The sequence below is a fragment of the Phyllobates terribilis genome, unplaced genomic scaffold (assembly GCF_046119375.1).
Source record: "Phyllobates terribilis strain yellow unplaced genomic scaffold, ASM4611937v1 Scaffold_11__3_contigs__length_659146591, whole genome shotgun sequence".
NCBI classification, from domain to species: Eukaryota; Metazoa; Chordata; class Amphibia; order Anura; family Dendrobatidae; genus Phyllobates; species Phyllobates terribilis.
Window position 1 is genome coordinate 396,770,313 of NW_027362771.1, and position 23,728 is coordinate 396,794,040.

Below are 23,728 nucleotides of genomic sequence, written 5' to 3' on the forward strand. Positions count from 1 at the left end.
CTCCCCTGGACCTTGGTTGGTGCCTCTACTGATGACAATTCACCCGGCTGCACCTCTTGCTCCAGCTGCGTCATCTTCCCTTTCCACTTGACCTTTCCGGGCCCACTGTGGAGCACAATGCTGTAGCACCGACCGTCACTTTCAATAGGTAAGCCGTAGCACTCCATCTTCTCTTGCCACTTTACCTCCTCACCAACAATGGTCCCAGCCCACTCTGCCGTGGGTGTGCTCTTACGTTGCTCTGCCCATTCTTGGGGGAGGCCACTTCTGGCTCACCTGCCCGTTTCCTGGGAGTCTCCACCCGTTCTCCCTTGGCTTGCTGCAATGGGCGTGGTTTCTTTTTCTTCCACCGTGCCCTTCTTACGCACATGATGGGACGGGTCCGTCTCACTCTTTCGTGTCACTCACCGACATCTTGCAGTCTCTATCCATTAACCCTATCCTAAAGACTAAACCTATTATCCTCATCTTATGTCCTGTACCGTTGCTAAGCCACTTAACTATATGAACAGTACTTCGCTGTGATAAGTTTTGTCCAAATAGTGTATATACGAGTACTTATATATATCAGTTTATCATTGTGTAAAGCGTTAGAAGTTTCGCACTCCTAATTAGAAGATGTAGTGCATAGAAGGAATATCAATAAGATCCAGAAAGAAAACCTTTGGCACTGTAGATATGACATTTGAGATGCAGAGTAAATTCATTAGTACATTTATTCGCAACCGACATATAGTTTATCATATACTTATCGTTTTTTAAATCTTTAGATATTATTAATAAAGTGTTTAATTGAAAATATAATGAATAAGTTTAATGTCGAATGAAACACATTAATGAAATGATATGTAAAATTAGACTAAGAATGGAGTGGTAATGGTGGACATTAGGACCCTGCGCTCTCATGAGCAGCATAGCTGAGCTCAACATGCCTTCCAGACACTGGTGGACTAAACGTGCACAGATACCGTATTACGGAGATCTCCCCTCCTTTATCACTGGCACCAGGAATTTTATGTGACAGTAACTGGAGGTGGCTATGACCACTACACATGTAGCCTTACAAGGTTGGTTTTATCTCGTCACATCTTGCATTCAGTGACACACTCCTTCCTGTTTTATTGTTGATGTTTAGGAGTACGGGGGCGACTTGCATAGTGACATGCTTCTGTACATGACACGGATGAGATGGTGCTTTGTTCCTACAGATGGCTGTGATCTCACCCGTACTATAGTGATGGAATACATCAGCCGCCCATCAGATGACAGCTGCAGTGATACAGAATGAGGGGATAGCACTTATGTTATCAGGCATCAGCCACAACATGTGAGAACCGCTCATATGTTTAAAGGGAACAGACAAGTCCACCATGTACGAGGGTGTGTCTTCAATAACCAATCACAGATCCCTGGGCTCCAATCAGAAGGGGTTTTACATCGCAAGCAGTAGTAAAGGGCGCAATGTCCCGCATAGCAGCATTGGTGGTGCCAGACTGCTGTCATTCAGGTGACGCACACTGAAGCCCTGATTCCTGATCTACAAGCTGCAGGGATATAGCAGAGCACATCCCATTCATAGCATGATGCGATCTGCTGAGGGACAATAGAAGACAGCTACTGCACATCTAGCATCTCTGCTCAGCAGCGGGGGTGAGCTCCTGTGTTCTCTCCCTTCTTTAGTACTGGTTCAGCACCACAGTGGTTGGCAGCTCTCCTCTGGGCACTACAGTCCTAGATTCAGCACCACAACGGTGGGCAGCTCTGATCTGGGCAGTACTGTCTAGATTCAGCACCACAGCAGTGGACAGCTTTTATATGGTAAGAACTGTCTAGATTCAGCACCACAGCAGTGGACGGCTTGTCACCAGGACATTATAGTAACATTTGGTTCAATACCACAACGTTGGAGGGCAGTGCCATCCAGATTCAGAACCACGCTAGTGGACAGCTCTGGATACAACAGTTTCAGCACTTCTGCATAGGACAGCTCCAGCATCTTCACCTCTACCTTGAAGAACCTGTCCTTCTCCTCTCCCCCCTCTCTGATATCAATTATAAACCAATGCACTGGTTATTGGCACAAGAATAAGTCAGCAACCGAATCCAAGTACACAGCAGGATTGGAGAAGGATATTCGTATTGGTGGGAAATGGCTCTTAAGCCTGTCCTTTCCTTCTGTGCCCTTATCGGAGTGATATGTTTTGTTCATGGATTTCCTAAACCAGAAAGTAGACAAGGTAAATCTACTTCTAAATATGCAATTATTGCTATCATTTAGAATTGCTTACATAGTGTTTATGGGCCAGATGTTCAATAGTAACTATGAACCAGATCCTGTGTGCTAGAAATATATATTGCCCTTCGAGAAAGATGTAAGACAGAATGTATATGGGGAGAATGCAGCTGACATGTTCCCTGTAATCCAACGATTAAAGTAATCCAACTAAATCCATGTTCACGAATCATCTCTTAAAGGAATAAAGCACTTTTCTGTAGAAAGCAGCCTTAGAAACGTGTGTTTGTGTATTTAGGATTCTTCTTCTATAGTTTATGTTCAGTAATTATTCCTGAATTTATGCATATTAAATTTACATATATGAACTCAGTGATGAGTTAATTGTAATTTTTTGCCTCTTTATCCCTTCTAGACAAGGCTCTGCATAACAGAGAATTAAGTGTAGAGAGACCACTGGAAGAACAGGCAAGTTTCCAGACTTTTGCATGGTTTACTGCATTTTGTGCAGAGAATTTATACAAAACATTTGCAAACAGATGTATTGTGTTTATTAATAATGTCATAATATATATATAATGTATACTGTAACTGTTAGCCAAATTACCATAATTATTATACAACCTAGATTGTTTCTAAAACAGATGGACTAATATGTAATGCAACAGATGCACAGAGTAGATTACTATTGCCCTACTGTCGGATACAACAATATTCTTGAAAACAAACACTTGTATTTAGGAGCATAAATACTTTGGATAGTTGGATCTATTATAATTTGGCAATGCGTCAGCTACACGCAGCTGTGTTCTGGAGGATGGAGCTATGAACTCTGGAGACTGTGCTAATGTTTGTCTGTTTTTCATTATTTCTCCTTAGATTGCTGAAGCGGATACAGTAAGCAGAGGAGCAAGTAAAGGTAAAATATATTAACTACAGCCATTCATTGCTACTAACAGTGAGAAGCAACAGTAAGAGCTACAGTTTTTCCTGTTTTTCCATCCTGTAGATAAAGTAAAAAATGATTCCCTTGTGGATGACTTAAGCTTCTTGATGTCATTAGCGGAGAAAGAAAAAAATGTCAAAAGAAGTGGTGGGACAAAGACCACAGGCAATGACCACAAGACCTCCACGGATGAGGCAGACTCAACAAAAAGCTTAAAGCCAGTGGAGTATTTTGATTCCACTAAAAGTGGATTGGATGATAAATATGAAGGTATTTGATAATCATCACAGCCATGTCATATTCTTTCCAGTGATAAAATACTCTTCCAAACGTTATATATTGCTGTACATCTTTTGAATTTGGTTTAGGACTTAAATTTCTCAAAAAACAGACATCACAACATAAAAGTAGAACGCTTGACCGGCTGCAGATCACAACACAACTGGGTGGGCAGACATATAGCATATACATCTCATGACAGAGCATCACAAAATCACGTTTTGTTTTTGTTTTTTTTATTAAAATATGGTAACCTTGCTCAACACTGTAGTTTATGATTAATCCATCTACTTCATTAGTGGAATCAGGTATCATGTACATGAGAAAGCCAACAAAAATTATCTTCTCATAGGACACAGATGGGATGACGACATTAGTGCAGGCTGTGATTCAGAATGGTATTGATTTTATGAATAAAGTGGCTCAAGGTAATGATTAATCCCCTTTGCCTCTGCTCTGATATTTCAGTTACTGGAAATCTCATCATTCGTGAGACTAGCAATGTGTTTAGAGTGTTCCAGTGATAAAAGAAATCTCTCAGTGATGCTCGAAGGGTTTATTGCACTAAACAATTGGAAACTGATCAAGCTCTTTTTTTAATAATACTGTTATTATGTAGTAATAATAAAAATGAAAGGAGTTGTCCACTACTTTTTATTATCCCCTCAATGTATCCCCCCGGGGCCCATAAGGGTTTTTGTAAATACATTCTGTTACAGTTACTGCCTGTGAGAGGCGTTATAACTGGCTGCAGCCGGCTCTGACACCTGCTGATGTCACGTCATGGTTCCGGCTGCAGCCAGGCGTGACTCAGTGCTGCGTTCCACGGTGGATGCTGGGTTGTGGGCGGAGTTACCCCGTGCATCACACCCGGCATCCACCACGCACTTTCCCTCTCCTCATTCATCGGGAAAGCATGCGATGGATGCTGGGTGTGACGGGTGGGGAAACCCGGCCCACAACCCGGCCCACAACCCAGCATCCACCGCGGGGACTCCAGCGCTGATGTCACGCCTCACTTGATGTGACATCAGTGGCGGGTCACGTGATGTCTGTAAGCGGCCCGCAATAGCGCCGCTCACAGGCCATAACTGCAACAGAAGGTAATTACAAAGACACTTATGGGCCCTGGGTGGGATACATTGGGGGCATAATAAAAAGTTGTGCCCATCTTCTTTAAACTACCATATCAAACACCAAAAAAAAAAAAAAAAAAGTCACCACCACACTCAAAGACTAAATACAGTAGCGATACACATAAAATATATGATCACTTATTGGGTGGATTTCCCATTAAGGATTCATTCCTGTAAATGACATATAATTTATATCTGTTTTGCGCTTTTTTTGTTGTTTGAACCCAATCATGATTCTATTTTGCCTTTTTTGTAGTGTATTTTATATGTGCTAGCTTGTTTGTTTTTTTCTGCTTTGTGGGCCGAGTTTGGCAATTACAGATTTAAAAGTCACAAAATTTGGCACAACTCCACTCCAGTCCCTCCTGGTGTATTTTTGGTGCATTTTTTAAATCATGTTGCTGAACATGTGACTTTTGTCACCAAAAAGTATTAAAAACAGTTCAAGGCTGAGAAAAAGATAATTTTTGACTTGTCAAATGCCAAATTCATGAATCCTGTGCGCCATTTTGAACAATTTAGCAACAAAAACGAGTACTAATATCACAAAACAAAAAAGGAAAGTAACAAAACAAAAAGCAGCAAATGATGACTCTGGACCAAAGTTTCATAGACATGCACTTTTTAACCCCTTCACCTCCAGGCCATTTTCCATTTTTGCTCTTTCACTTTTTGCTCCCCTTTTTCCCAGCGCCACACCTTTATTTTTCCGTAAATATGGCTGTGTGAGGGCTTATTTTTTGCAGGACAAGTTGTAGTTTTGAACGACACCATTGGTTTTACCATATCGTGTACTGGAAAACAGGAAAAAATTCCAAGTGCAGTGAAATTGCAAAAAAAAGTGCAATTCCACAATTGTTTTTTCAGTTGTTTTTAACCATGTTCACTAAATGCTAAAACTGACCTGCCATTATGATTCTCCAGGTCATTACAAGCTTGTAGATATCAAATATGTATAGGTTCTTTTTTATTTAAGTGGTGAAAAAAAAATCCAAAATATGTTAAAAAAATGGCACCATTTTACGAGTCCCGTAGCGTCTCCATTTTTCAGGATTTTTTGAGCGCCGAGCTGACATTTTTACTGATACCATTTTGGGGTAGATACAATGTTTTGATCGCCCATTATTGCATTTTTATTGCAATGTTACAGCGACCAAAAAATGAAATTCTGGCGTTTTGATTTTTCTTCTCATTACGCAGTTTCCCAATCGGACTCTTTTTTTATATTGATAGATCGGGCGATTCTGAACGCGGCTATACCAAATGTGTATATTTGATTTTTTTTATTATTATTTTATTTTGAATGGGGCGAAAGGGAGTTGATTTACACTTTTTTATATTTTTTTTCATTTTTTAAATCTTTTTAAAAACATTTTTTTTTACTGGCTTCTATAGTCTCCATGGGAGACTAGAAGCTGTGATGTTCTGATTGCTTGTGCTACACACAGGCGATTATTAGATCGCCTATGTGTAGCAGAAATGCTCACTGGCTCTGAGCACCAACTGCTGGGCGGCGCTCATAGCATCCTGGCAATGGCAGGAGTCTCTGACAGACCCTGGGTTGTCATGCAAACCCATCGGCGACCCGCAGTCATGTGACACGGGCGCTAATGGGCGGGACTAGTGACGTTCTTCTGCCGCGGCCATGTTAAATGCCACTGTCAGGGATTGATAGCTGCATTTAACATGTTAACAGCCAAGGAGGATGGCGATTCCACTCGTGGCTGCTAGGGGCACATGACAGCTGATCAGTTCTTCTGTCATGTCCCCGAAAAGACGCGGGCTCAGCGCCGGAGCCCGTGGAAAAGGGAGAGACACGTCACGTGCCGTACATGTATGGCACATGTCGTTAAAGGGTTAAATAGGATTAATTTTAGTTGGAAAGATAGAATAAGCTAATAAAACTTCTCTTATTTTAAATCATACTGTAGACTGATTTCTTTTCATGACTATCCTTAATAACCAATTTAATAGCACATAGATTTTTCACTATTTAAGTTACTATTTTATGAATGGAAATGAATGCCTGATTGAGTCAATGGGGGCTTTAAGTTTAAGCACTCAGCATCAATGAAGGAGACATTAAGTGCAGCTCTCCAGAAATGACATCCAATTAGATGGCTGAAAGTAGGTCAGAAATTATTTATTCTTTTAGATGATCCTGATGGGCTTCACCAATTAGATGGAACTCCACTCACCGCAGAAGATATTGTTCAGAAGATTGCTATGAGAATATATGAAGAGAATGACAGAGGAGTGTTTGACAAGATTGTTTCCAAGCTCCTAAACCTTGGTCTGGTAGGTGATGATTTTTCATACTTACAGATTATCAATTAACCCGTTATTCCCTGCAAGAAATATTGGAATATTTCCTTGTAATTTATTCAGGGGTCAACCAAATTCATTTTATCTTGGTCAGGGATGTTTGGCTTGGAGGCAGTAACCAATTTTGGCCTTGTGTTTCATGATGTAAAGTTTGCATGTGGCTGCTCAGCTATTGAACCCCATTTCATGAAGCTCCCGATGCACAATTTTTGTTCTGACATTAAAGGGAACCTGTCACCAAGTTTTCCCAATATAAAGTATGACCAGCACCTTTAAGCCCTCTTTTACAGCATTTTAGTATGCTGTAAGTATGTCTCCAATCCCCTATGCAAGGCACAAAACAGACCTTTTATTATACTCAGACAGCTCGATCCAGTCTGATGGGTGTCTCTGGTCTTGATCCGGTGCCTCCTCTCTTCCTTCAGTTTCTATCCTCCTTCCCAGCTTCATGTGGATTACGCGACCTATGTCATCCACACAGTGTCCTCCATCAAGCTCCTGAGCAGGCGCCCCTCTCTCTTCCCTGCCGATGGAAGAGCAAAGCACTGTAATGCGCATACGCCGGCTTTACCTACGGGTTATCTGTGCTCTTAGGCCTTTCCCAGCGCATGTTCACTACAGTACTTTGCTCTGCACTCGACAAGGCAGAGAGACGTGCACCTACGCTGGAGCACAGTGGGGGACACCATGTGGATGAAGTAGGACACATCATCCTTTTGAAGCGGGGAAGGAAGACTATGATTGTAAGAAGAGAGGAGGCGTCGGATCAAGACCAGAGACGCCCATAGGTCCAGACCTTTGAGCATAATAAAATGACTTTTTGGGGCAATGCAGAGGGAATTGGGGACATACATACAGCATACCAGAATGCTGTAAAAGAGGGCTTACAATATTGGGAAAACCTGGTGACAGGTTCCCTTTAATGCAAGAAGTTTGAACTCTGCAATTCCTGGAGACCCCTGTCTGTCACTTTGTGGCTGAGTTGCCTGGTGGTTCTCAATGCTTCCACCTTTCAATGATACCACTCACAGGAGATGATGGAATATTTTGGAGGGAATAAATTTCCCAAACTGATGTGTTACAATGGTGGCATTTTATTAGAGTATTATGCTGAAATTCAGTGAGCTCTTAAGAACAAGCTACTGTATATATCACTATTGTCTTACAAGGCAGACTGCAAGGCGACAGGGCTGGATTTTATATTCCTGTGGAAATGAGACAGAATGAAAAACCTGTTTTCAATGATTATGTGCTTCCCAGTACTTTTATCCATATAGTGTATTTAGTTACTAGAAAGTTATCCCATATGCATAGGACAAGGGATATCTTACTGATTGCTAGGGGTCAGCCACTGGGACCCCCAGTGATACTGAGTGTTGAAGAAGAAAATCATCTCATTGATTCCTTCATTTACTTCGCCATGTGATAGCAGACTGGAAATTATTGTTAGAGTTATCGTAAGCAAAAAAAAAAAAAGAATATGTTGTTCTAAAAATATATATATAAAAATGCTGTATAAGTATATACAGTAATAGTAAGGTAAATTGATGTTAACAATGTATCACTTACAAAATAGTACAAATCCTGCTTAAATTACAGTCTATAGATATAATAAGTAGCAAAAAAAACATTCAGATCCAGCTTCAACACGTCTTAAAGAGCTCTATAGGCAATAAATTAAGAAATTAGACGCCAGCAGGCTTAATAAATCAATTCCACCAGCACAAGAGAGATGATAAAGCCAATGCTTACCCAAATATGCAGGACACGAACTGGGTGACTAATACTCAGGAAGGGACAACATTGGCAGCAGCGTTATTGATGACGTCTGCCATCTTCATTCAGATATTACCTGCAATTTCACCAACTCATGTTTGCAATAAAACTGTTGTATATAATACATAACCTTTTATGAAAGCTTCAAGGAAGCATTTTACATCCTCCTCAGTGTTTCTATACATTCATACCGTAATCCTATGCTTCTGTACAGAGGGAAGCAGCATTATTAATACAATGTCAAAGTTCATACCTCTGAGAAAAATGTTCCTCCATGGGACTCATTTTACTTCTTAAAAGAAATCAGTCAGCAAGTTTTTGATATATAGTCTAACAGCATCATCATATAGGGACTGAGACCCTGATTCCAGCTATGTATCCCTTCTTTTACTCGGTGCAGCAGTTATGATATAATTCCTGTTTTCTCTGCTGCAGATCTAGCAGAGCTCTGAATGCTGAGCTTTGTATAACTCTGCCCACACCACTGATCGGCAGCTTTCTGCGTACATTGTATAGTGACAGAGAGCTGCTAATAAATGGTGGGGGAGAGTTGGACCAGAAGGTACAAGACACCTAGTCTTCTAGTGACAATCACCTGCTGAAAAAATACTGATTGTATTAAAATAGAAACACACGGCCTAGTAAGTGACACATTGCTAGAATCAGAGTCTCTGCTCTACATCATGCTCCTTTTAGGTTACATAGCAAAAAGCTGCTGAGAGATTCCCTTTATGACATTCAAAGTACCCTATAACTAATATGCTTGGAGTGCAAAATGGTAGTTTTCTAGGAAACTATCACTTTAAATATGTTTAATAAACTAATTACCCACAGAATATAAATGAGATTTATGTTGTTGTACTAGATAACTTCTGTGTACATTGAAAATTTTGCATTACTTCCCTCCTGGGGTGCACTGTGTTTCACTTTCTCCCTAAATAATAGAATAACAATATGTTTTCTGCAATTGATTGTGTTGTAAAATGACAAACTTGAAGAGCATGTAGACAGACAGACGATTCGGTATGTCAGGACACGGGTATAACTACATTTGAAGGTGCAAATAATTGCAATGAGCAAAAAGGTTTCATTATGATTGAAGGTGTCCACTATTGAAGGTTCCATTGACAGACAAGCATCTGTTTACTGCATGTAGATAAGCCATCTAAATGGAAACATAAAAGAGTATTCCCATCTCAAAAGATCCTATCCCAATATGTGGTAGATATAATAATAATATTACTTGTCACTTACCCCATGTGTAGGGTGTTGCAGTAGCTTAGGTATCCATGGTTACGACCACTCATATAATGACAGTTAGTGAGTTGTTAGTGGTCGTAACCATGCATACCTGCACATGGGGTAAGTGACATAGCGAATCAGAAGAGCAATACTACATTTCAAATCGGAGGTATTTGCTAATATTATTATTACACCTACTACATATTGGGATAGGATCTTGGAGCTAGGTTCCGTTTAAAGGGGTATTCCGGTCACATGAAAAAACGCTCTTAACCTGCAGATATGAGGTTAATCTGCAGGTTAATAGTGTTTTGAACCTGCCCAGCGCCCGGAATTAGACCCCCTCTGCTGGAGGAAATTAACTATATTCCTCCCAGTAGCGTTCAACTTTCAGTCATAAGGGTGGTGCCGGCGCGGATTCAGTCACCGATCTGTGCATAGAAAGTGGAGGTTGCAACCAGGCCCAAGGCACTGACTGACAGCAGGGTCATCATTACAGTCGGCTGTCAATCAGTGCCTTGTATAACTTATACAATAAGGGCTCGCTCACACGTTCAGTATTTGGTCAGTATTTTACATCAGTATTTGTAAGCCAAAACCAGGAGTGGAACAATCAGAGGAAAAGTATAATAGAAACATGTCACGACTTCTGTATTTATCACCCACTCCTGGTTTTGGCTTACAAATACTGAGGTAAAATACTGACCAAATACTGAACATGTGAATGAGCCCTTAGAGTAACAAAGCGAGCACCACCTAAAGTACTGGGATCGACCTAATGCATATAATAATACATACCGAAAAGAAAGAAAAAGATATGCAAAAACAGGGATAATCTAAGAATAATAGAAATGTTACTTATACAAAATAACAAGCCAAAAAATACCATAAAAACAATAAAAAAAAAAAGCCAACGGCCTTAAAGTACTGACCAATCAACCCATAACGGACTTATGGCCCACCCTAACCATCCATATAGCACAAATAAATATAGGCATACATACATACAATAATTGCCTCCATAATGATAATCCATTATAATGAAACAGGATAAATGTATTTACAAGTAATATAATGTCAGCATGTATCTAAAAAGACATATAAGGAAAACACAAATAATGTATATGTCTTCAGATGAGAAATAGATTGCATGTCCATGAAAAATGACAACACCATTGAATAAAGCATGCAAAAAAATACGGTACATCATGATGGAGACAATAAATATTGTCTAATAACCAATATGAAAAAATAGAGGGAAGAAAGGTGTGTGGGGGCTAGGCTAATATAATAATAAAGACCCTGCACAAATAGAGAGGGACTTAACAGTCCATTATGTTTAGCTTTAAAGCTACCCTACATAGATGCAGGATAATATCTCTATGGATGCAACATTAATCATCACTTGAACAATGCAGCTAATGTAAGCACAAGGTCTCTGTAACCTTAGAGTAGACACGCTTTACGAATATACATATGGTTCAGCTTGCAAGGAGTCAAATCCCAATAAAATCCTTTAACGTGCAATGTCAACCTGTATCTACTGTCTTCCCTAAAGGGTTAGTAAATATTAGACAACGTTTACTGGCAGGGGTGGATTAAGAGTAGCAAGGGCCCCGGGCAGTTTAGAAGGCGCGCCCCCCCCCCACACACACACACCTGATGTACCATGTGACATGTCACATGATCCCCTGTGATAGATCATGTGATAGTTCACGTGAAATTAATTTGGCACAATATTAATTATTATAATTTTTTTTTAGGCTGTGTGCCCACTACGCGTTTTTTAAGCGTTTTTGCAGTGGCAATTCTGCTGCAGAAACGCTTAAAAAACGCTTGGTAGAAGGCCTGCCATGTTCTCCAATGATAATCCGCATGTGCTGTGCACATGCTGCGGAAATTTCCGCTGCGGATTATCATTGCGGAAAAATCCGCAGCACTAACAATTATTTTGCGGAAGCGCGGTGCTTTCGCCGCCATTGACTTGCATTGGAACACATGGAATCCGCATCACTGCATCTGTACATGCAGAATCCATGCATTTCAGTGTGCGGATGGTACCCGGGTCTGGAGAAGAGGAGACTCTCCTCCGGACCCGGGTACCATAGAACCTGTAAAAAAAAAGAATAAAATAAAAAATAAATATTATACTTACCTTCTGATGGCCCCCGGTGTCTTTATCCGATGCGTCCTAGCTTGCCGGCAGCTCGCGATGGTCTGAAAAGGACCTGCCGTGATGTCATTTAGTCATGTGACGGGTCACACGACCGCTGACGTCGGCAGGCCATCAGAAGGTAAGTATATATTTATTTTTTACCATTCTTTTACGGTCACACTATATAAATCCATGCCGGTTGCATGGATTTATATAGTGTGACCAAGTTGTCAAGCACTTTCCAAGTGATGCTAAAATCGCTTGGAAAGCACTTGTCAACCCCCATGCAGAAATGCATGTGAAGAACGCTTCACTTCCGCATGTCCCTGGAAGGAAAAATGCATGTACAATCCGCATGCGTTTTTTCTGCCAGGGAGATGCAGAAACGCTCAAAAAAAAATCCGGAGCATTTCTGCATCGTGGGCACATAGCCTTACATTAATTGTATGACTCAATATTGAGCACACGTAGCCATCTATACACAGCAGGAGTACGCACGGCGCCATCTACACACAGCGGGAGGCCGCACGGAGCCATCTATACACAGCAGGAGGCCGCACGTAGCCATCTATACACAGCAGGAGGCCGCATGGTGCCATCTATACACAGCGGGAGGCCACACGGTGCCATCTATACACAGCGGGAGGCCGCACGGTGCCATCTATACACAGCGGGAGGCCGCACGGTGCCATCTATACACAGCGGGAGGCCGCACGGTGCCATCTATACACAGCGGGAGGCCACACGGCGCCATCTATACACAGCAGGAGGCCGCACGTAGCCATCTATACACAGCGGGAGGCCGCACGGTGCCATCTATACACAGCGGGAGGCCGCACGGTGCCATCTATACACAGCAGGGAGCCGCACGGTGCCATCTATACACAGCGGGAGGCTGCACGGTGCCATCTATACACAGCGGGAGGCCAACGGAGCCATCTATACACAGCGGGAGGCCGCACAGAGCCATCTATACACAGCGGGAGGCCGCACGGAGCCATCTATACACAGCGGGAGGCCGCATGGAGCCATCTATGCACAGCGGGAGGCCGCATGGAGCCATCTATACACAGCAGGGAGCCGCACAGTGCCATCTATGCACAGCGGGAGGCCGCACGGCGCCATCTATGCACAGCAGGAGGCCGCACGTCACCATCTATACACAGCAGGAGGCTGCACGGACCCACCTATACACAGCGGGAGGCCGCACGGCGCCATCTATACACAGCAGGAGGCCGCACAGCGCCATCTATACACAGTGGGAGGCCGCACGGCGCCATCTATACACAGCAGGAGGCCGCACGGCGCCATCTATACACAGCGGGAGGCCGCACGGAGCCATCTATACACAGCGGGAGGCCGCACGTAGCCATCTATACACAGCGGGAGGCCGCACGGCGCCACCTATACACAGCGGGAGGCCGCATGTAGCCATTTATACACAGCAGGAGGCCGCACATAGCCATCTATACACAGCGGGAGGCCGCACGGCGCCATCTATACACAGCAGGAGGCCGCACGGCGCCATCTATACACAGCAGGAGGCCGCACGTAGCCATCTATACAGAGCGGGAGGCCGCACGGTGCCATCTATACACAGCGGGAGGCCGCACGGTGCCATCTATACACAGCAGGGAGCCGCACGGTGCCATCTATACACAGCGGGAGGCTGCACGGTGCCATCTATACACAGCGGGAGGCCGCGCGGAGCCATCTATACACAGCGGGAGGCCAACGGAGCCATCTATACACAGCGGGAGGCCACGCGGTGCCATCTATACACAGCGGGAGGCCGCACAGAGCCATCTATACACAGCGGGAGGCCGCACGGAGCCATCTATACACAGCGGGAGGCCGCACGGAGCCATCTATACACAGCGGGAGGCCACACGGCGCCATCTATACACAGCGGGAGGCCGCACGGCACCATCTATACACAGCGGGAGGCCACACGGCGCCATCTATACACAGCGGGAGGCCGCACGGCGCCATCTATACACAGCGGGAGGCCGCACGGTGCCATCTATGCACAGCGGGAGGCCGCACAGAGCCATCTATACACAGCGGGAGGCCGCACGGAGCCATCTATACTCAGCGGGAGGCCGCACGGTGCCATCTATATACAGCAGGGACCCGCACGGTGCCATCTATACACAGCGGGAGGCCGCACGGGGCCATCTATACACAGCGGGAGGCCGCATGGAGCCATCTATACACAGTGGGAGGCCACATGGAGCCATCTATACACAGCAGGGAGCCGCACAGTGCCATCTATACACAGCGGGAGGCCGCACGGCGCCATCTATGCACAGCAGGAGGCCGCACGGCACCATCTATACACAGCAGGAGGCTGCACGGAGCCACCTATACACAGCGGGAGGCCGCACGGCGCCATCTATACACAGCAGGAGGCCGCACGGCGCCATCTATACACAGCGGGAGGCCGCACGGCGCCATCTATACACAGCAGGAGGCCGCACGGCGCCATCTATACTCAGCGGGAGGCCACACGGAGCCATCTATACACAGCGGGAGGCCGCACGTAGCCATCTATACACAGCGGGAGGCCGCACGGCACCACCTATACACAGCGGGAGGCCGCATGTAGCCATTTATACACAGCAGGAGGCCGCACATAGCCATCTATACACAGCGGGAGGCCGCACGGCGCCATCTATACACAGCGGGAGGCCGCATGGAGCCATCTATACACAGCGGGAGGCCGCCCGTAGCCATCTATACACAGCGGGAGGCCGCACGGGGCCATGTATACACAGCAGGGAGCCGCATGGTGCCATCTATACACAGCGGGAGGCCGCACGGCGCACCCCCAGAGACAGCAGGAGGCCGCACGGCGTCGTCTATACTCAGCAGGAGGCCGCACGCAGTCACGCACACACAAACATACACAGACATATACATACACGCATAAACACATTTGAAACACAAAAATACATATAAACAGACATCACACAATGATATCTGCCTGCACACACACACACACACACACACATACACATACATATACAAATACATATACACACACTCACCATGCCCTGGCTCGGCTCCAGTCCTCCTGGCTCCTGCTCCTCTCTGGTGGTAAGTAGCAGTGCAGGGCGCGCACTGCGCGACGTCACAGCTAGGAGACACGGCCGCGCACAGGGCCGTGTCTCCTAGCAGTGACGCGGCCGGGCCAGCACAGGGAAGTTAACTGCTGCAGTGCTGGCCCGGCCGAAGAAGAAGCAGCGGCCGTGCACCGCTGCTGGGGGAGCGGTCCGGGGCCCCCCCCCCGCAACTGTCTGCCGGTATGTGCCACGGGGCCGCACATATAATGAGGGCAAACCAGCCATAGTTACCCCGGAGCCCGAGGCCCCGGGCGGTAGCCCGGATTGCCCTCATTATAATCCGCCTATGTTTACTGGTGTCTGATATATATTTATATATATATGCCATTAATGCAGTTCAAAGTCATGCATTCTATGGTGCCATATACTCTAGTGTGCACAGTGTGCAGTTGTGTTTGTTTGTATACTTCAGTAACGTGCACCTGTACATGTGTTTCATTTGCAGTTTTGTTTTGTTCCTTATATTGTATGTATGTATGTGTGAAGATATATACACTTGTGTATTTAAATGTGTATATATATATATATATATATATATATATATATATATATATATACAGTACAGACCAAAAGTTTGGACACACCTTCTCATTTAAAGATTTTTCTGTATTTTCATGACTATGAAAATTGCACATTCACACTGAAGGCATCAAAACTATGAATTAACACATGTGGAATTATATACTTAACAAAAAAGTGTGAAACAACTGAAAATATGTCTTATATTCTAGGTTCTTCAAAGTAGCCACCTTTTGCTTTGATGACTGCTTTGCACACTCTTGGCATTCTCTTGATGAGCTTCAAGAGGTAGTCACCAGAAATGGTTTTCACTTCACGGCTGTGCCCTGTCAGGTTTAATAAGTGGGATTTCTTGCCTTATAAATGGGGTTGGGACCATGAGTTGTGTTGCGCAGAAGTCAGGTGGATACACAGCTGATAGTTCTACTGAATATACTGTTAGAATTTGTATTATGGCAAGAAAAAAGCAGCTAAGTAAAGAAAAACGAGTGGCCATCATTACTTTAAGAAATGAAGATCAGTCAGTGTAAAAAATTGGGAAAACTTTGAAAGTGTCCCCAAGTGCAGTTGCAAAAACCATCAAGCGCTACAAAGAAACTGGCTCACATGAGGACCACCCCAGGAAAGGAAGACCAAGAGTCACCTCTGCTTCTGAGGATAAGTTTATCCGAGTCACCAGCCTCAGAAATCGCAGGTTAACAGCAGCTCAGATTAGAGACCAGGTCAATGCCACACAGAGTTCTAGCAGCAGACACATCTCTTCAACAACTGTTAAGAGGAGACTTTGTGCAGCAGGCCTTCATGGTAAAATAGCTGATAGGAAAGCACTGCTAAGGACAGGCAACAAGCAGAAGAGACTTGTTTGGGCTAAAGAACACAAGGAATGGACATTAGACCAGTGGAAATCTGTGCTTTGGTCTGATGAGTCCAAATTTGAGATCTTTGGTTCCAACCACCATGTCTTTGTGCGACGCAGAAAAGATGAACGGATGGACTCTACATGCCTGGTTCCCACCGTGAAGCATGGAGGAGGAGGTGTGATGGTGTGGGGGTGCTTTGCTGGTGACACTGTTGGGGATTTATTCAAAACTGAAGGCATACTGAACCAGCATGGCTACCACAGCATCTTGCAGCGGCATGCTATTCCATCCAGTTTGCGTTTAGTTGGACCATCATTTATTTTTCAACAGGACAATGACCCCAAACACACCTCCAGGCTGTGTAACGGCTATTTGACCAAGAAGGAGAGTGATGGGGTGCTACGCCAGATGACCTGGCCTCCACAGTCACCAGACCTGAACCCAACCGAGATGATTTGGGGTGAGCTGGACTGCAGAGTGAAGGCAAAAGGGCCAACAAGTGCTAAGCATCTCTGGGAACTCCTTCAAGATTGTTGGAAGACCATTTCCGGTGACTACCTCTTGAAGCTCATCAAGAGAATGCCAAGAGTGTGCAAAGCAGTGATCAAAGCAAAAGGTGGCTACTTTGAAGAACCTAGAATATAAGACATATTTTCAGTTGTTTCACACTTTTTTGTTAAGTATATAATTCCACTTGTGTTAATTCATAGTTTTGATGCTTTCAGTGTGAATGTACAATTTTCATAGTCATGAAAATACAGAAAAATCTTTAAATGAGAAGGTGTGTCCAAACTTTTGGTCTGTACTGTATATATATATAATACATATAAACCTATTATTTAAAAGGCATAATTAAAAACAGCCTTGGACTTATGAGAGTCAGTCACTACCTCCAAGTGCATGTGATTATTTACATATACAGGTGTTTCTCACAAAATTAGAATATCATCAAAAAGTTAATTTATTTCAGTTCTTCAATACAAAAAGTGAAACTCATATATTATATAGAGACATTACCAACAGAGTGATCTATTTCAAGTGTTTACTTCTGTTAATGTTGATGATTATGGCTTACAGCCAATGAAAACACAAAAGTCATTATCTCAGTAAATTAGAATAATTAACAAAAAATACCTGCAAAGGCTTCCTACGCGTTTAAAAAGGTCCCTTAGTCTGTTTCAGTAGGCTCCACAATCATGGGGAAGACTGCTGACTTGACAGATGTCCAGAAGGCAGTCATTGACACACTCCACAAAGAGGGTAAGCCACAAAAGGTCATTGCTAAAGAAGCTGGCTGATCTCAGAGTGCTGTATCCAAGCATATTAATGGAAAGATGAGTGGAAGGAAATAGTGTGGTAGAAAAAGGTGCACAAGCAACCGGGATAACCGCAGCCTTGACAGGATTGTTAAGAAAAGGCCATTCAAACATTTGAGGGAGATTCACAAGGAGTAGACTGCTGCTGGAGTCATTGCTTCAAGAGTCACCACACACAGACGTACCCAGGACATGGGCTACAAGTGTTGAATTCCTTGTGTCAAGTCACTCGTGACCAATAGACAACGCCAGAAGCGTCTTACCTGGGCCAAGGAGAAATAGACCTGGACTGTTGCTCAGTGGTCCAAGGTGTTGTTTTCAGATGAAAGTAAATTTTGCATTTCATTTGGAAATCAAGGTCCCAGCGTCTCCAAGAGTGGAGAGGCCACAATCCAAGCTGCTTGAGGTCTAGTGTGAAGTTTCCACAATCAGTGATGTTTTGGGGAGCCATGTCATCTGCTGGTGTAGGTTCACTGTGTTTTATCAAGACCAAAGTCAGCGCAGCCGTCTACCAGGACATTTTACAGCCCTTCATGCTTCCCTCTGCCAACAAGCTTTTTGAAGATGAAAATTTCATTCTCCAGCAGAACTTGGCACCTGTCCACACTGCCAAAAGTACCAATACCTGGTTTAAAAACAACAGTATCACTGTGCTTGATTGGCCAGCAAACTCGCCTGACCTTAACCCTATAGAGAATCTATGGGATATTGTCAAGAGGAAGATGAGAAACACCAGACCCAACAATGCAGACGAGCTGAAGGCTGCTATCGAAGCAACCTGGGCTTCCATAACCCCTCAGCAGTGCCACAGGCTGATCACCTGCATGCCATGCCGCATTGATGCAGTAATTGATGCAAAAGGAGCCCCGACCAAGTATTGAGGGCATTTACTGAACATACATTTCAGTAGGCCAACATTTCGGATTTTAAAATCATTTTTCAAGCTGGTGTTATAAAGTATTCTAATATACTGAGATAACGACTTTTGTGTTTTCATTGGCTGTAAGCCATAATCATCAACATTAACAGAAAAAACACTTGAAATAGATCACTCTGTTTGTAATGACTCTATATAACATATGAGTTTCTCTTTTTGTATTGAAGAACTGAAATAAATATATATATACACACACTATATATATATATACAGTATATATATACATGTATATATATATATATATATATATATATATATATATATATATATATACACACACAAACCAAAAAATACAGCAGCACTCTATGCAATAAGATGCATGCAAACAATGAATGTGAAATTTAAACGGCATTACTGCTATATAGCATATACATATAAAATGAAGGTACTTAGCGCACAAATTGGCGACCATTGGTACTTAGCCACAACACCACAACAAGGCATACCTTTCTTTGAAGGATCTCTAACCATTTCTATCAGACATACGTACCTCTCCTGGGTCAAAGCCTACAAATTTAAATGGCAGGTAGGATCCAATGTTAAAAAGAACCTTAGACTGATGGGAGGAGTGTTCAGCCAACTATGGAGGCATTCACTACCCGTAAATGCGTACCTCAAATAAACAAAAATATGACCAGCACCTCCTAATGGAATGAAGCAAGTGTGAACGGGTTCAAACTGTGGTAACTGTTTGCATATATCTTAGTGCTTATAGTGTGCTGCATTATTCTGTTAGGAGTTGTGTGTCTGTGTATGTATGTATATATATATATATATATATATATATATATATATATATATATATATATATATTGTCTTATCCCGTCTGTTTGTCTGTCTTTCTGTCTGTCTGTCCAGGAAATCCTGCGTCGCTCATTGGTCCGGCCGCGGCCAATCAGCGACGCGGGATTTCAGAAAAAAGATGGCGGCCGTTAGCGGCTCATCTGCCGCACGGAGGTCAGCGGCGATGCAGCCGGGAGATAAGCGGCGCTAGCAGCAGAACTACCCCGACCGACGGCTCCTCTGACCTCCATAAGGCTAATGTCGGGAGATCAGCGGCTTGGCCCTCTGATCTCCCGACGGCAAGTGTGAACGGAGGACCGGGGAGCGGCGCCGCCGGTCGGGATGCTTCTGCTGCGAGCAGCCGCTCATCTCCCAGCTGCTCGCAGCGGAAGTACCCGCACAGGCAGCGCTGCTTCCCGGTCCTCACTAATACGACGCTGATTGGTCGCAGCCGCCTGCCGCGACCAATCAGCGATATGGGCGGCAAATTTAAACGCCGCTCTGCTGATTGGTTGCGGCTGCCGCCCGCGACTGATCAGTGATTTGGGCGCCAAATTTAAACTCGCTCTCCAGTACTCACTAACACGGTTCGCTGATTGGTCGCGGCCACCGGCCAATCAGCGATATCGGCGCCAAGTCTAAACACCGCTGTGCGGATTTGTCGCGGCCGCTGCCCGCAACCAATCAGCGATCTTGGCGCCAAATTTAAACACCGCTTTGCTGATTGGTTGCGGTTGCCGGCCGCGACTAATCAGCATTATTGGCACAAAATTTAAACACCGCTCTGCTGATTGGTCGCGGCCGTGACCAATCACCATTATTGGCGCAAAATTTAAACACCGCTCTGCTGATTGGTCACGTTCGCTGGCCGTGACCAATCAGCATTATTGGCGCCAAATTTAAACCCCGCTCTGCTGATTAGTCGCGACCGCCGGCCGTGACCAATCAGCGATATAGGCGCTAAATTTAAACACCGCTTTGCTGATTGGTCGCAGTTGCCGGCCGCGACCAATCAGCGATTTTGGCGCCAAATTTAAACAACGCTCTGCTGATTGCGCCCCGTCGGCCGCATACATATTCTAGAATACCCGATGCGTTAGAATCGGGCCACCATCTAGTATATATATAATACTATATATTCTACTGTTGGAGAGTAACTGCCACAGTGCAGTGTAATAGTACTGCAACTCTGTGTAGACTACTTGTCTAATATGGTGGTACGTGGTAACACCATATGGCATTCCCGGTATATCATACTTTTAACCAGTGTGTTCTCTATTACTATTACATTGCACTAGCAGAAATTGAGTTTTTTTAATATCGAATGGCCCATTTGGCTCCATCTGCAGTTGGCAACTTTTCTGTTTAAACTGATTGCCCAGTATGATGTAATGCACTGAGTATAGTGTCATGAGCGCCCTCTTCTCTTCCAGATTACAGAAAGCCAGGCATACACATTAGAAGATGAAGTGGCAATTGTGTTACAGCAAATAATTGCTAATGAGGCCAAAAATCGTGAAAAGGAGTCAGAAGGCCTTGATTCTCCTGCAGTCAGAGCGGACAGCGAAGGAGATGAGAAGCAGGAGGGAATAATGGTAATTTTTTTTCATATTCCGAACAGCAGATGTGAAATACAGGAGTCTTTTAGCCCGAGGAAATAATTACCGCACTATAGTACGCAATGGAATATGCTTAATTTAATGGTATGCGATAGTGGGCAGAAATTTAATTAAATGAATGAAGCTAAATAGCATGCAGATGGTAGCAGACACTGTTTAGGCTGTGTATGGCGAACAGATATGGCACGTGGAATAGAAAATAACCATCCAAAAGCAAAAACTATGACTGTATGTAGTGTACATCCAGCCAGATCTGTTGCTGTATGCAGTACGCAAGGATAATATTTTCTACATAAGTACAACGCTCTTAGTCACTACAGTCACTCAAAAAATTGTACTATGGAATTAATCAGCATCCTTGTATAAAGCCTAAACTGGAGGTTATTCATAGGGGCTGGATATGATGGGAACGATACAGCTGCTATCTTCCAGAAACTGCTCCACCCTAGTCCATGGACCTTGTCATGTATTGCAGGATTCACTTGAATGAGGCTGAACTTTAACACCAGACACAGCCTATGGATAAGGGCTCATTCACACTGCAGTATTTGGTCAGTACATTGCATCAGTTTTTGTAAGACAAAACCAGGAGTGGAGAATCAGAGAAAAATCAAAAGATTGACATGGAATCTGTGTTTTGGAGACACTCCTGGTTTTGGCATACAAATACTGATGAAATACTGATCAAAAATACTAATGTGCGAATAAAGCCTAAGGACACTAGGAAAACAGCCATCTGTTTCTTATCTCAGCCCCTTTATTACATTTTTCAAATTAAGTCCTATTAAACTAAAGCAATAAAGTTTTTTACACAGTGACTATTGTAGGGTGCAGCTTTCTGCTTTTTTTTTTTTTATTAAAGAATGGATGTCAATTACTCTGATATCACATTTCCTCCAGAACTCTTAGAAACCAGATGGCATGGATAATAGACAGGTACATCCTTTTTATTTCCAATAACACAAATTGATCTAACAGTATCTAAAGCTGCTTCTCATCGGCTGCTTGTTGCTCAGTTCTGAAGCTCGGCTGTTGATTGAGTAAAGCCAATACAGGTTATCTTGCTCACGTACTTGTAAGGTTGTTAATAATGATGTTACCATCGCCTTGTTTTATCCACCTTTAGATGTGGCCTAACATACTGGAAAAATAAGTCATCTTAGTTTTCAGGTAAACCTTTGACCGATAAATCAACACAAGTGATGGTTTAGGCTCTGTTCACATCTGAGATAATTATTTCCATTGTTCTGCTCTGTGCAAATGATGCAATGCCTTGGACAATGTATGAAAACATTAGATATTTCACAAAATCTTAAGCGCGATCATCGTAATGTGAAGAGATTTGTGGCTGATACTGAGCACAGACGGGTTCGTGCAGATAAAGGCATAATGAGGAAGGTTTATGCCCTAAAAATTAATCGGATTAAGAGAGCAGCTGATAAAATACCATTACAAATCAGCAAACAGGTATTTGACGCTGCTGGTGCCTCTGGAGACCTGCAAACCTCAATGTGTAAGATCGTCCAGAGGCTTGCAGTTGTACATAAACCTACAATTCGGCCTCCCCTCAACAGTGCTCACAAGCAGAACCGGTTACAGTGGGTTCAGACATACATGAAGACTAATTTTAAAACCGTCCTGTTTACTGATGAGTGCTGTGCAATCCTGGATGGTCCAGATGGATGGAGTAGTGGATTGTTGGTGGATGGCCACCATGTTCCAAAAATGCTGTGATGCCAGCAAGGAGGTTGTGGAGTCATGTTTTGGGCTGGAAACATGGGGAGAGAGCTGGTAGGCCTGTTTTGGTTCCCTGAAGGTGTGAAAATGACCTCGGAAAGGTATATAGAGTTTCTGACTGTTCACTTTCTTACATGGTGCAAAAAGAAGAACCGTGCCATCCGTAGCAAAATCATCTTCATGAATGACAATGCACCAATGAAAAGAATATCTCTGAGTCATTGGCTACTATGGGCATAAAAGGAGAGAAACTGAATGTGGCCACAATCCTCCCCTGACCTCAACCCTATTGAGAACCTTTGGAGTATCCTCAAGCAAAAGATCTATGATGGTAGGAGGCAGTTCACATCAAAACAGCAGCACTGGGAGGTTAATCTGACATCCTGCAAAGAAATTCAAGCAGAAGCTATCCAAAAACTCACAAGTTCAATGGATGCAAGAATTGTGAAGGTGACATCAAAGAAGGGGGTCCAGTGTTAGGCTGTGTGCCCACGATGCGTGTTTTAAGCGTTTCCGCAGCGGCAATTCCGCTGCAGAAACGCTTAAAAAACGCATGGTAGAAGGCCTGTCATGTTTCCCAATGATAATCCGCATGTGCTGTGCACATGCTGCGGAAATTTCTGCTGCGGATTATCATTGCGGAAAAATATGCAGCACTACCAATTATTTTGCGGACATGCAGCATAATTGCCGCCATTGACTTGCATTGAAACGCATATTATCCGTGGCAGCACATTTGC

General features: G+C 43.8%; 1 protein-coding gene across 1 annotated transcript in view; it reads left to right on the forward strand.

Annotated features, from left to right (window-relative positions):
• Window positions 1–1,548: 1,548 nt before the first annotated feature.
• Window positions 1,549–23,728, forward strand: part of SCG3 (secretogranin III) — a 109,580-nt gene continuing 87,400 nt past the window's right edge. Inside the window, exons 1-6 of the mRNA XM_073653037.1 lie at window positions 1,549–2,237; window positions 2,649–2,701; window positions 3,113–3,152; window positions 3,243–3,449; window positions 6,750–6,892; window positions 21,066–21,227. Of these exons, the coding sequence (XP_073509138.1) occupies window positions 2,150–2,237; window positions 2,649–2,701; window positions 3,113–3,152; window positions 3,243–3,449; window positions 6,750–6,892; window positions 21,066–21,227 (693 nt within the window). The 5' untranslated portion in view covers window positions 1,549–2,149. The remainder of the gene's footprint in view (window positions 2,238–2,648; window positions 2,702–3,112; window positions 3,153–3,242; window positions 3,450–6,749; window positions 6,893–21,065; window positions 21,228–23,728) is intronic.